General features: G+C 64.4%; 1 protein-coding gene across 3 annotated transcripts in view; it reads right to left on the reverse strand.

Moving 5' to 3' along the window:
* The window catches only part of LOC128062475 (protein HIRA), a 46,304-nt gene that overhangs the window by 24,728 nt on the left and 8,150 nt on the right, over window positions 1-13,426 (reverse strand). Inside the window, exons 2-7 of one of the 3 annotated variants that reach the window (XM_052654956.1) lie at window positions 9,688-9,750; window positions 8,753-8,863; window positions 7,644-7,734; window positions 6,582-6,676; window positions 1,688-1,783; window positions 849-1,009 (exon numbers count right to left, since the gene is read on the reverse strand). In XM_052654956.1, the coding sequence (XP_052510916.1) occupies window positions 849-1,009; window positions 1,688-1,783; window positions 6,582-6,676; window positions 7,644-7,734; window positions 8,753-8,863; window positions 9,688-9,750 (617 nt within the window). Of the gene's footprint in view, window positions 1-848; window positions 1,010-1,687; window positions 1,784-6,359; window positions 6,427-6,581; window positions 6,677-7,643; window positions 7,735-8,547; window positions 8,660-8,752; window positions 8,864-9,687; window positions 9,751-13,426 lie in introns of those variants that run through there. The other 2 variants (XM_052654957.1, XM_052654958.1) reach the window with 2 other exon arrangements.

Below are 13,426 nucleotides of genomic sequence, written 5' to 3' on the forward strand. Positions count from 1 at the left end.
GCACCGGGGAGCCCACAGGGGTCTGCAGAGCAGGTGCTGTGGCCGCCACGGAGCCCCGCTGACCCTCGGGGGTCTGGCTGCGAGCCTGTCCTGGCACGGCAGCAGGGACCACGAGGGCCCAGCTGCTCTCCTGAGCCCTCTCCTCCCTGCAGCCTGGAGAAGCCACCAGCCAAGGAGAGGCTGGCGAAGTCCGCACAAACTGCCAAGGGCACAGCAGAGAGGCCCTGCTTCCCGACCCAGGCGGCCCTGGCACCGGGCCTCTTGCAGCGGAGGTGACACTGCTCTAAGAGCAGCGGCTGAAGCTCAGGGTCAGCCCTGGGCAGCCCGAAGGCCGAGGCGGCTAGGGCCCAGGCTACGCAGGCGTGGAGGAAGGCCCACCAGGCAGAGCCCGAGAGCAGGGTGGGGACACCCCTGCACCAGGACGGCCGGACACGGCAGCGCGCACACGCGGAGGGGCCGGGAAAGTGTCTCCCCGACCACGGCGACCCCCAGCTCCGGCCCCGCGTGAAGGCAGGACTCCGACGAGGGAAGGGAGAGCGGCACGCGAGCCACTGCAGTCGCCCGCGTGGACGCTGCGCACGGCCGCCAAGGCCCCGCACAGGCCGCCTGCCCCCAGGGCAGGGGTCGGCAAGCGCACACGCCTGCCGGCGTTGCCTCCACCCCGCCTGGGGGCGGCGTGCTGCACTCGCTTCAGCGCCAAGCCGCATAGGCCTCGCCACTGCAAGGCGGCTGTTTCATAGCTCCCGGGAAAGGAACAACTCTGGGCTCCCCCAGGGCTGGGCTCCGCAGCTCGGCCCCGTGCCAGAGGCAGTGCGGGTGCGGGTGGGCGGGGGGCTGTGGGCCCTCACCTCGTCGAAAGGCTTGGTGATGCTGGTCTCCAGCTGCCAGTCCAGCGTCCTCCACACCTTCAGGCTGCGGTCGTCAGCTTGAGAGGCAATGTATTTACCGACAGGATCCCAGGTCAGGCCCTTCACCAGGCCAGAATGGCCTCTCAGAGTGGCTAGGATTTCTGCAGCACAAATAAGAAGCGTTGGAAAGACTTCACCAGGGGAAAACTCTGTCTAGAAACACAGGCAGGGGGCCGGCCGGCCAAGAGAGGGGGCTTCAGGAGCCGTCCCGGCCAGCCCCCGGCCCCGGCCGCGCCCCTTGTCCTGCTGGGAGCGCAGCCCTGAGGCTAGTCTCCCTTCTGGACAGGAGGCCACCTGCCAGAGCCGCCCTGACCGCACGGGGGCGGGCCCTGCACCGTGGGGTCCCTGCTCGTCCTCGCTGAGGACGAGGGTATGCAAGACGGGACCCGCCCCGGCAGGGCAGGAAACAGGAAGCACCTCGTGGGCTGGAAACGCAGGGCTGGGTGGGCTCTGCTGTTGGGAGGGATTCCAGCCTGTCAGCAGGGAAATGAGCTTTCTGCAGAGGGAACGTGTTCGCCTGCTCGTGCCCAAGGGCGTCACAGAGAGACGCAGGGGGCAGAGGCTGATCCCGCGGGGAGGGCGTACTAGATGGCACGTGGCCGCACAGGGGCTTGGCTACTGCTGTCTCTAAAGTCAACTTTCAAACCTTAAACACGGTCGACAGAGACCTGAATTACTGGCAAGACCCTGAGAGGCCAGCCGAGGGGACCCAGACCACCCGCCGCAGCCACCGCCAGGGGGCGCCGTGGCCAGACCGCCGGGGCAGAGGCGGCGCAGACCTGGGAACTTCACGGCGTTCCAGATGACCACAGTGTTGTCCACGCTGCACGAGGCCAGCCAGGCGTCATGGGGGGACCACGCAACGTCCATCACATCTGGAAGACAAGGGCGGGCGGTCAGTCTCTCACCGTGGCGTGGGTGCACACACACAGCTCCACCCTGCCTGCCGGCCGGTTGGTCAGTCAGCGGCCCCAGGCGTCTCACGGCTGGGCAGACTTGACCCGGGACCACCATCGCTAGACTTTCCAAACCACCCTGAAGCACTCCCCACTCAGGCCCTGCAACTGGACAGGAGGCCTGGAGCGCCCAGCGGCCCCGCCCACCCTCAGATGAAGAGTGGCAGCCCCGGCAGAGGGGGCAAGACGGCCGAGGGCGCTCTGGTTCCTCCGAGCGCAGCACCTGGCTGGGCACGGGGTGTACGGAGCAACGGCTGGGGGCAAAGACAGAAAGAGCCGCCACTCAAGAGCCGTCGGGCCCTCTCCTCCAGGCCGCGAGCTCCTCGGGGGCAGCACAAGCTCTCCTGCCGACCCCCTCTGCGTTGCGGGCGCGGGCCGGGAGCAGGCTCTGGCACCCACGGCACTCTGCACACCTCGCATGTGGGGCGCCTGTGGGCGGGGGCTCCTCACGTGCTGTGAGCATGCTGATTCAAAGCCTCCTTTTTAGCTTCAGGATGGCTCCCTTCTAGCCCGCTGAGTCTATCTTTGTTTACTTGGCAAGACTGCCCGTCATTCTGACACTGTCTGTGGCCTCCCCTGGTGCCCCCGTGTGCTGGGAGGAGGCTGCGGGGGGCGGTCTAAGGTGAAGGCAGGTCTATAGCAGGCGGCACAGGAACCTCTGGGGCCTGGGTGGGTGCTGGGGGCTCCACGCACACCCCAGACCCCTGTGCTTCCAAGGCCTAGAGCAGAGGCCTGCTCAGGTAGGGCTCCAGAAGGGAGGTGAGTTTCTTAGCAATTTCCTGAACTGCGGATAACACAGACGTCAGCCGCCGATTCCATCAGTTTTCCTTCCTGTAGGAGGTTATCGTCGTCAAGTCTGTTACTCTCCCTTGCGGTACTTTTAAAAATTACTTCTTTTATATTTTATCTTGTTTTGTTAACTATGACAAACATCCGTTCTGCTGGTGGTCTGGGGGGCGAGCGCTCCTTCCATCTCCTCTGCCGCGCACCTCTCACGGCTGGAGCACGCCACGCGGTCTGCAGCTGAGCTCACGCGGCCTCCTCGGCCCCGCCAGCTGCTGCGTGGCTGCTGACCCATCACCTCTGGACGACGCTTTCCTCCGGTTCTGGGGCCTTGGCACTGCACCAGGGGGCGCCGTGGCCAGACCAGAACTCACAGCCCTGCGTTCTCAGGAGCCCGCGGCCTCCTCGACGTCCATCCCGCTGTGTGAGCTTCCCCCACGTCCCGACTCGCCCTACCAGAGGCCCTCTAGAGCCACTGCCGAGTCTGTGGTCAATATCCACAAGGGACACAACCTCCCCGCGCACCAGCTCGGAGCACCTGCCTTCAGACCAAGCACCTGAGTCGCTCGCCCCACTGCTGTCGCGCTCACCAACTCCCCAGCGTCATTCCATCCTGCCATCCCCAGAGGACGGCTTCTCTGACAGCCTTAAGAGTCTTCCACCTGCACCAACGACCTTGGCTTCCTGGCCTCAGCCACTGCCCCCAGGCCACGCCCAGGAGTCCTCCCTGGCCTCACCCCACCGCTCCCCCAGACGCTCCGATGGCTCTTCCCGCCGTGACGGCCCGGCCCACCCCTGCCCGTGCCGGCGCTCGCCCTGTCTCTGCAGGAGACCAGCCAGGCTCCACCGAGTTCCAGGCCCAGGTCTCTCCTAAGCCCTGCCAACTGGGCCTGAACCGGACCACACCTGCAGGAACCACGCCCGCCAAGGCCACGGCCTCCACGTGGCTGCCCCGTGGCCGACGGGCCGACGCGACCCCTGGTGCCCAGGCAGCTGTGGAGCGGGGGCGGGGGGGCTCACCCTGAAGCTCTCAGCATCTTCACTTCCCCCCTCCCACGACTCAGCCGCGCCCCGGGCCCCGGCCCCGCTGTTAGCCCCTGCACTGGGCCCCCCCGACCAGCTCACAGGTCTGCCCCCACCCCCAACCTCCGCTCTGCTCCCCGGATCTGCCCGACCACCCGCCCCGAGTTCACCGCCATGACCCCCGCAGCCCGACAGGCCCTCACCCAGATGCCACTGTGGGTCCCCCCCGCCCCACAGCCCAGGGCCCCGCGCTGCTCTGCCTCACTCAGCCGAGTGCCCCGGCCCCAGGCCCACGGCCACACCCTGGGCGACTGCCCTGCGGGCCCCTCGGCCTGGTGGGGCCAGGTGCCCGTCCCCTCCCTGCCCTCCGCTCTCCCCCCCGGACACCACCTTCCAGACCCTCCTCCGGAGTCTGAGTGAAGCTGCTCGGCTCTCGCTCCCCCCGGACACCACCTTCCAGGCCTCCTCAGGAGTCTGAGTGAAGCTGCTCGGCGCCCCCTCCCGCCCCGGGCACTCCAGCCGCCACTCTGGCTCCTGCCAACCTTTGGCTATTGCTGAGGAGCCGAAGCTTTCTTATGTGAGGCCAACTAGCAACTTCCTTCCATTAGTCTGGAGTGCTTTCCGACGCTCCATGAGCCCTCGGAGCTTCACTCCTCACATCGTCTTGCTTTGCATTATTTTCCAGTTCACCTACTCTCTTTTTTTGGTACACCACGCAGCTTGAGATGGCTGGATGGCATCACCGACTTGAGTGAACTCCGCAAGTTGGTGATGGACAGGGAGGCCTGGCGTGCTGCAGTCCACGGGGTCGCAGCGTCGGACCCGACTGAGCGACTGAACTGACACAGCTGGTGGGGTCTCTGTCCCCAGACCAGGGACAGAGCTCGGCATCCAGCAGGCAGAGGGCTGCGCCCTCCCTGCTGGACCTCCAAGGCACCCCTGCGCACCTTCTGACTCTGTCTAACTGCAGTGCAGAGATCCCACAGGAGTGACGTGGTGACACCACCCACGCCCGTCTCTCCAAACCAATGGGGCGAGGCTCCACTGCGGCCTCTGTTTCCCACGCCCGTCTCCTCTCCAAACCAACAGGACAAGGCTCAACTGTGGCCTCTGTTTGCCCTTGCTCCCAAAGACCCAGGGAAGACCTTATCACAGTAAGGGAACAGTTATCTATGGCAACTTAAAAAAGAAAGAAGATTTTTATTAGGAATTGATGCTGAATAACCTAATATTCATTTCAGTATGCCCCAGGCTAACCCTGGCTTTGCTTACCTAACTTCCTAGTATGTTAACATATGTGAACAGAGCCCCACAATACAAAATTCTTCTGTTATAAACCACACTTGGTGAAAATGAATCACTGCTGTCAAATGTTATTAAATTCACAAGTATTCTGGTGTTACTGATTTTTCCAGCTTTGTTCATATTTGTTGGAAAGGCAGGGTTGTAGCTTCCTTTGAAGAATAAGTATGTGTAGGTTTCAGAATAATTCTTAATAGTCAGAAACCATGCCTCAACAGATAAAGTGGGCTCAGGAGCCATTTCTGAAGGTGACTCCCAGCCTCCCCGATGGTTACCATTTGCTCAGGGTTTCCTGACCCTGTGGCATCAACTGTGGAAACCAGAACTTTCTAGCAAACCCTGTTTCTTCCTGTGTTCTGTCTTCAGCTCCACACTCCACACCACACTGCACTCTGGCGGCGCCCACCGTGGTGAGATGCGCTCCTAGACCTTCCACTCTTATCAGGGCGTTTCTCCCCACCCTGGTCACACACGCCCAGCACGTGGTTTTCACATGCTGCTTTTCAAGACCCAACGCTTTCTCCCCATCTGCCTCTGCTTTCTCAAGGATCCTTTTTCTTAAATGTTTTACTCACACTGGCCACTGGAGGTGCCCCCACGGAAGGTGAGCAGCTCTGCCTGCCTGTGAGGAGCCCTGGGCGGTGGGCTAGACGCAGTATCAGGTGAGGGCCCACGGAAGTCCTCTCTGAGCCCCCCACCTGGGTAGCCTCACGGGCAGCTTGCTGGGTTCCAGAGACGTAGCTGACTCCGTCAGGGTGACCCAGTGGCCCTCCCTCAGCCCCTGCTCACCCTTCCAGCACCGTCTGCAGCGTGGGCCCCCGACCCCCCTCCAGCTGCAGGCTTCTCCCCAGGGGCTCGGGGACACCCCCCACCGCTGGCTCTGCGGGCACGCAAGGGGCCCGCTCCCCCGCTGCTCGGCCTTGGAAGCTCCCCAGTCCGTCTCCTCTTAATGCGCACAGGCCCTGCTGGGCCCCGGCTGTTTCCACCTGAGCCCGAGTCCACCTCCTCTGCCACAGAGTGGCTGGAGGGTCCCTCTCAGGCCCCAGGGCTGTAAGGGCCCCCATCAGCAGGGCCACGAGCCCTCTAGGACCGGCCCTGTACATGTGGCCGGCACCCCCAGATGCAACGGGTGAGATGCGGCCAGCTCACGGCCGGCCCCCAGCCCCCTGGCACGCCTGCCCGGCCCTTCCCGGCCAGACTGCAGGCTTTCGGAGGAAGACTGAACTGCCCTGACTCTGGGGTCCCTGGCCTCTGACCGAGTGCTGTCCACCTCAGTCCAGACCTGAAAGAGCCCACTGAAGACACTCTAAACACACTCAAAGTCAAGCAAGGAGCTTCCAGTGGGCCCCGTGGGCGGGTTTCTGCGGAATAAAGAAAGTGCGCTTACGGACTTAGCGATCCACTGATGAGGCAGTGACTCAGTTCCCAGGATAAACAGCGGGACGTGGGGAGTTCTACATTAAAGATATAAACACACAGCCCATGAGGGCAGGAGTGGGCACACTGACGCCGCTGGAGCAGGCGGGGGTCGGGGCGGCCAGACGCAGGGCTGCGCCGGGGCCCCGCGCTCCACGGGCCGCTGCGGCGCCCCCCCGGGCAGCCCACTCACCGCCTGAGTGACTCCGCAGGATGGAGACGCATCGCCACTGCTCCACGTTGGCAAGCTTGCCACCGGAGCCGAACACGGTGCTGGGCCCGATGTACCTGTGCGAGAGAGGAGTCAGCGGGGGGGGGCCGGGCGGGCGCCACGGAGACAGACAGACAGACAGCGGCCGGCTGCACGGCGCGGGCTGGGCGGGCAAGGCCGCATCTGCGCACCGGGTGGACGCTCGCAGCCCGACCAGCCTTGGCAACGTGTTCAAGAGACAGAATGGCGTGGTGGCCACAGGCGCGGACGTCACTCCGAACGAGCTCCCTCACGCCATCTACACTGGAGCACAGCCCGGGACGTCACTCCGAATGAGCTCCCTCACGCCATCTACGCTGGAGCACAACCCGGGACACACGGAAACACACACACACAGCCTGCGGCTCCCTTTATTGGTGGGATTGTGATTTGCTTCTGTTTCTCAAATTGGGTACCATATATGTTATTCTACGTTGGCTGAAGCCACAGAATCCGAGGCCCTCCTGCAGGGCCGTGAACTCCCTGCTGGGACGCTGGGGCTGGAACAGCACTGGGGCGGCCCCCGGGCCCCGCAGGCGTGCCCCGCTAACACCCTCCGTCCGGCAGAACCCACCCAGGCTACAGGCAGGCTCTCCTAGCCACAGCCCCAGGGACACTCCGGCTGAGCGGGAGGCCTCTGGTTCCTAGCCTGCCTGGCCCAGAGGCCCAGGCCCAACCTGAGGGGCCCCGGAGACGGTGCGCTGCGGCTGCAGGTGCTCGGGGCGGGGGGCCGTGGAGCCCTGGGAAAGAGGGAGCAGGCCAACGCCAAGGAGGGCGGGCTCTGGACCCCGTGTGTGGGGAGGCCTCACTCGCAGGACAAAACCAGAGAGGCCACCAGCGCCAGCCCTGGGGGGTGCTGAGCTGGTCTGCAGGCAGGTGGGTAGCTGCCCCAAGCACATGTACTTCCTGCCATCCCTGAAGCTGGAGCTCTGGGTGCCAGGGTGGGATAAAGACCAGTAAAGAAGCTTCTAGGAACAAGACGGAAGAAAAGAAAACAGTGCTTACGTAGCCCGTTTCCACACCATAATCAGTTTGTCGTCTCCCCCGGAAGCTAAGTACATCCCACCGTTTGACCACCGCACACAGTTCACGCACGCTGGGGAGAGAAACAGAGAGATCAGCGTCTGTGGGGCCGGGCGGCAGGCGCAGCTCAGGAAGGCCGTCCTGTTGGGGCAGGAGCGGGTGCGCGAGGCGCCGACCACGTGCACGAGCGCCCGCCCAGGGCAGGGCCCGCGGGGGCGCTCATCTCTGGGAGGTCAGTGCTGAGCGTGCGTTCTGGGAACTGGGAACTCACATCCCTCGCATCAGCAGGGTGCAGCCTGCTGAGACACGTCTCTGACCTGGGACGACCCTCCACAGGAGGGCTCGTGAGAAAAGGCTGAGACGCCCTCTCCAGAGCATCCAGGGAAGCAGCTTGGTAGAGCATCAAACTGGCTTCAAGCCACCTACCAGTTCCTTCCCAACTGCAGGCAGACTCCCCTGCACGCGCCAACTAAGCGGGCAGAGACCCTGGCCCTGCCGGTCGGAGCCCCCCCGAGTCCCACGACACAGGACACTGTCCAGGCTGTGGCCCTCACGTGGATGGTGGGAGGGGCATAGTGCCCACGGGGGCGCACGTAACTGGGAGCGAGCGTCTCCGGGGCAGCTGGGCGGGCCCCAGAGCCGGGTACGGCCCCCAGATGCTCCAGGGCAGGCAACTACGGCGCTACTGTGGGAGAGGACACCGCGACCCCGTCGGGGAGCCCGAGGGCCTGGCAGAGGCCCCAAGGGCCACGGCGGCTGGCCCGGCGTCTGCTTAGCTGTCTCATGGGCACCATTCCCCGGAACCCTACTGCCTCCAGGCCACTGGTCCCACAGCCCCGTGGAATCAGGCGGGAATGGCTCGTGAGCAGGAAATCACCAGAGGTACCTGCGGACTGTCCAAAGGAGGTTCTGTGGGCGGGCCGGGTCTTCTGCTGAATAACTCACCCCGGTGTGCAGCCAAGATCTGCGCGTCAGACAGCAGGCCACGGGAGCTAGCGCCGCACGGCCTGAGCTCTCTGATCATAAACACACGTGCTAACCTTGGGCACTGTGCCACCACGCAAAGCCTGCAAAGGGCCACCCTGAAATACCTAAGTGATTGTCCATCTGGCACAGCATCTTGGGGACGTTCTCGTCCTTCTCATCATCCTCCTGGAGGACTGGAGACATATTCCAGATTACAACCTTCCCAGAATCCTGTCCTGGAACGGAGAAGCAGAAACGACTCAAGGAGTCTGGAGCAGGCACAGGACACCGTGCCCCACCCTCACCCAGCACACAGTCAGGCTGACCGGGCAGATGAATGGAAACAAGCGCTGCTGGGCTTGGAGGCCCGGGCTCTGCCCTCGACCCTGGCCTGGCCTCCAACACGGGCCCACCAGGGGCCCAGGGGGGCCTCGTGCCAATCCGGGAGACGAGTGGCTGTGCAGGGCACCCCACACCTCCCCACCGCCAGGCAGCGGGCACTCTGCTGGCACACACACCTGAGCATCTCAGGAGGGATTCCACTGCTGGGAACTCCCAAAAGGGCAGCCCCTCTCTAACTCTCCAGTACAGAAGCGAAAACCAGTAAGGGCCTGGACATGGATGTGTCAAAATCTCTACACAGCGCCCCCAAGATGGTCTTTCGGCCAGGATCTTAGGACTCTTCCTCATCAGCCCCGGACCTCAGGGTGCCAGCCCGGCAGGCAGGCGCACCCGTGCGGATGAGGACGGAGCCCCGGCCCCGGGTAGTGCGCGGAGCTCTCCTGAGCCCTGAGAGACGCTCAGTGACACCAGGCTGAAGCCTGCGCCCAGCCCCCTCCAGTTCTGCCGTGGGACCACCAGCCTCCCCGCGCTCAGGAAGCCGGGGTGCAGGCTGCCTAAACCAGGAGCCCACTCAGCAGGGGTCAGAACATCAACCTGCGGCCAGAACACTCGGAGTGCGCACTGAGCCCCAGGTTCGGCCGTGAGCTGCCACGGGCGCGCTGCAGAGCGGGGGGCAGGCGAGGGTGGGCACAGCGCCCCGCTGCTCCCCAGAACCTACCTTGCCCTCCAGTTGCAAACTTGGTCCCGTCCGGGTGAATATCAACTGAAAATATTGGTTTTCCTGGCAACAGAGGAAAGAAACACACAGTCACAGACCCACACGCGCAAGACACCAGCAACTCAAGCACCGCCCGCCCACCGCCCGAGGGGACAGCAGGCTGCCAACAAATGCCGCAAGCGAGCAATGGCGCGAGCTGCCCACAGCCGCCCGGGCACGACAGCGGGGCAACGTCCTGTGCCCGCGGGCTGGGCCTGCAGACCCCACACTCACCCAGGTCACCACCAGGTGGGCGTGTCTGGGAGGCAGCTCGGCCCGCCCCAGTCCCAGGGGCGGCAGCAATGGGCACCCCCCAACCTGCCCCACTCCGGTTCAGCTGGGCCCCATCGGCGTCACGGAGTCGTCTCCGCGAGCGCAGCCCCACGGTCAATCAGACGGCACTCCCCGCGGGGAAGGCCAGGCCCCACTGGGGCCCGCGAGGCTGGAGGCAGTTGGGCAGACTGACCAGCAGAGGCCCTGCAGCAGACTCTCTGCGCCCACGGGCGTCTCCCAGCAGCTCTCGGCCTCCTTCAGCCCTGGGCCCGGCCCAGGGAGGGGGCTCAGGGAAACACAAGCAGCCTGACGGTGAGCTGGACATCAGCGGTCACCAACACAGATGTGGGGCGGTCGCCAGGGGTCTCTCAGCTGAGGACACTCTGTCTGCATCACAACAGAGGGGCACGGTGGACGTGGGCACGTGGGTCAGGCTCCGGTGTCACGTGACAGCAAGCGGGAACCGAACGGGAGTGTGGCTCCCTGCAGCACCGTCTCCCAGAGGGCACGGCCACGGTGAAGCCAAGCGCAAGCTTCCACGAGGCCGAGGAAGGCCTCCGCCTGGTCATGCCGCGGTGCCGGGGAGCGGCAGGCACAGGCACCGAGCGCTCCTGCTCTGCGCTCTGGAGGCAGCGGCCACTCAGGCCCCAAGCCACGGCTGTCAGGACAGGCCAGCTCTGCCTGGCAGCTGTCGGCCCTGACCCAGCAGCACCCACCCGTGCGCAGCGACCGCCAGAGCTTGTCCCGGGGCACAGACCCACACAGGCCCCCTCCAGTCTCAGGAGAGCCCAGATACCGTCCACAGTGGCCCCGGGAAGGCAGGTGTGGGCAGCATGGGGGCGTGCCGCCCATCCCCGCGGCAGAGGGGCTGCAGGGAAGCCGCTGTGAAGGCGGTTCCCTGCCATCTGCACCGTGGGGAAGAGAAAGGACGCGCGGGGACAAGATAACCCAAGAAGCCTGCTCCTCCGTGTGCTGCATAGGCCAACTCGCCGGGGCAGCTGCCATCGGAGCTGAGCTGGCATCAGTCCTAAGTGGTACAGCAAGGAGCACCCACGTGCCCGGCTGGAGCACAGCACACTCACCTGCCCGCAGACCCACCCGGAGCACCCAGAGCCCGGCCCGGCACACGCACAACCCCAGGGAGGCAGGATGCACACGGCGCAAGCCTCAGCGTGGAGCCGGGGGCGGAGCCACTGAACTCAGCCCGGGGCTTCCTGCAGAAACCACAGGTGCCCTGAGCCCCCAAGGCGGAGGGTCAGCCAGAAGACGGGGCACCACCCAGGAGTGCAGACCCGGGGGCAGGCTGCCACCCGGGGGCAGGAGCAGCAGCAGCTCTCACGGAGAAGGCACTGTAGAGCTGGAGGACGAGGGGACGGCAGAAACGGGGGTGGGCCCAGGCCCTGCCGCCCGCCAGCTACACAGCCTCGAGGAAGGCACTTCAGCTCTCTATGCGGCCCCTCATCTACAGACGGGCAGCGGAACCCCCATCTATGGACGGGCAGCGGAACCCTCATCTAGACAGGCGGCCAGAACCCTCATCCACCAGACGGGCAGCGGAACCCCCATCCACCCAGACGGGCAGCGGAACCCCCATCTATGGACGGGCAGCGGAACCCTCATCTAGACAGGCGGCTGGAACCCTCATCCACCAGACGGGCAGCGGAACCCTCATCTAGACGGGCGGCTGGAACCCTCATCTAAGGACGGGCAGCGGAACCCTCATCTAGACGGGCAGCAGAACCCTCATCTAGACGGGCAGCGGAACCCTCATCTAGACGGGCGGCTGGAACCCTCATCTAAGGACGGGCAGCGGAACCCTCATCTACGGACGGGCGGCTGGAACCCTCATCCACCAGACGGGCAGCGGAACCCTCATCTATGGACGGGAGGCCGGAACCCTCATCTACGGACGGGCAGCGGAACCCTCATCCACCAGACGGGCAGCCGGAACCCTCATCTATAGACGGGCAGCTGGAACCCTCATCTATAGACAGGCAGCGGAACCTTGATCCACCAGACGGGCGGCCGGTCTCCAATCTACAGGACAGCCGGCTGGCCCGAGGAGGCAGACGAGGGCTCCACGTCACGGGGCCTCCGTGGCCTGCGCCTCAGTCCGGAGCCTCTCTGCGCAGGGCGCACTGCGCTCAGCGAGGCTGGCACCCGTCTCCTCTGCAGGGGCGCGCCTCGGGTCAGAGGACACACGGAGGGACCTCTGAGGGGCTCTGGCAGTGGCGCTGTGGCTGCAGCGTGAGAGCCGGCTGTGGAGCCACAAAGACGCACCCCTGATGGGCTCTGCAGAGACGGCGACACAAGTGAGGGACACCCTGGGAGCCGCCGCAGCCGGCAGCCCACCCTCGGGCTCTGCTCCCAGACGGCCCTGACCCTAACCCCCCAAGCACCCCACTCCCGTGCTGTCTGGGGGTGCTGATCCGAGCAGCACGCAGCTCCCCACTGGGCAGGAAGAGAGTCAGCTACCGAAGCCGGTTCTGACCGGGGCGCTCAGACAGAACCCTCCTCCCGGGCCTTAGGAGGCCCCCGAGTCCTGACCTTCACCTAACACCACCTACAAAAACCAACGTGAGATGGAACAAGGGCCCGGATGTTGAACGTAACATTATAAGAACTCTTAGAAGAAAGCAGAGGGAGGAAAAAGCTTCGTGACACTGGATTGGGCAACAGTTTGTTAAGACGCGACAGCAAAGGCACGGGCGTTAGAGAAACGGGACAACCTGGATTTCCTGAAACCTGTCACTCATCAGAGGGTGCTATCAACAGAGGAGAAAGGCCACCGTGAAATGTGAGAGACGCTGGTAAGTGACATCAGGTGTCCAGAATATACAGAAAACTCCTACAACTTAATGACAAAAAACCTCCAAAACTTTGATTCAAAATGGGCCAAGGGGGATCCCCCTGGTGGTCCAGTGAATAAGAACGCACCTTGCGGTGCAGGGGAGGTGGGTCTGATCCCTGGCCCAGGAACTATGGTCCCACATGCCACGGGCAGGGCAACTAAGACCTCGCCCTGCAACAGAGACGCCGAGGGAGCACTGAGGCCCGAAGCCACAGCCAGGGACGGACAGACGCCAGCAGGTGAGAAGACCTCGGACACCTGTAAGCAACGGGCAGAGGCTCAGACAGATGTTCTCCAAAGGACAGCCACCGTAAGAAGAAAAGAAAGAGAAGTAGAGACCAGGGCTGGTGGGGAGGAGGTGGAGAAACGCACCCCGTGGGCTGGCGGGAACAAGGACTGGGGCAGCCCCCACGGCAGCTCTCAGGGGAGTGCGAACGGAGTGAGCCGTGCTGGGCTGCGCCTAGCCGCTCAGTTGTGTCCGACTCTTTGCGACCCCGCGGACTGCAGTCCGCCAGGCTCCTCTGTCCATGGGGATTCTCAGGCAAGAATACTGGAACGGGCTGCCACGCGCTCCTC

The sequence above is a fragment of the Budorcas taxicolor genome, chromosome 17 (genome assembly GCF_023091745.1).
Source record: "Budorcas taxicolor isolate Tak-1 chromosome 17, Takin1.1, whole genome shotgun sequence".
Lineage (NCBI taxonomy): Eukaryota > Metazoa > Chordata > Mammalia > Artiodactyla > Bovidae > Budorcas > Budorcas taxicolor.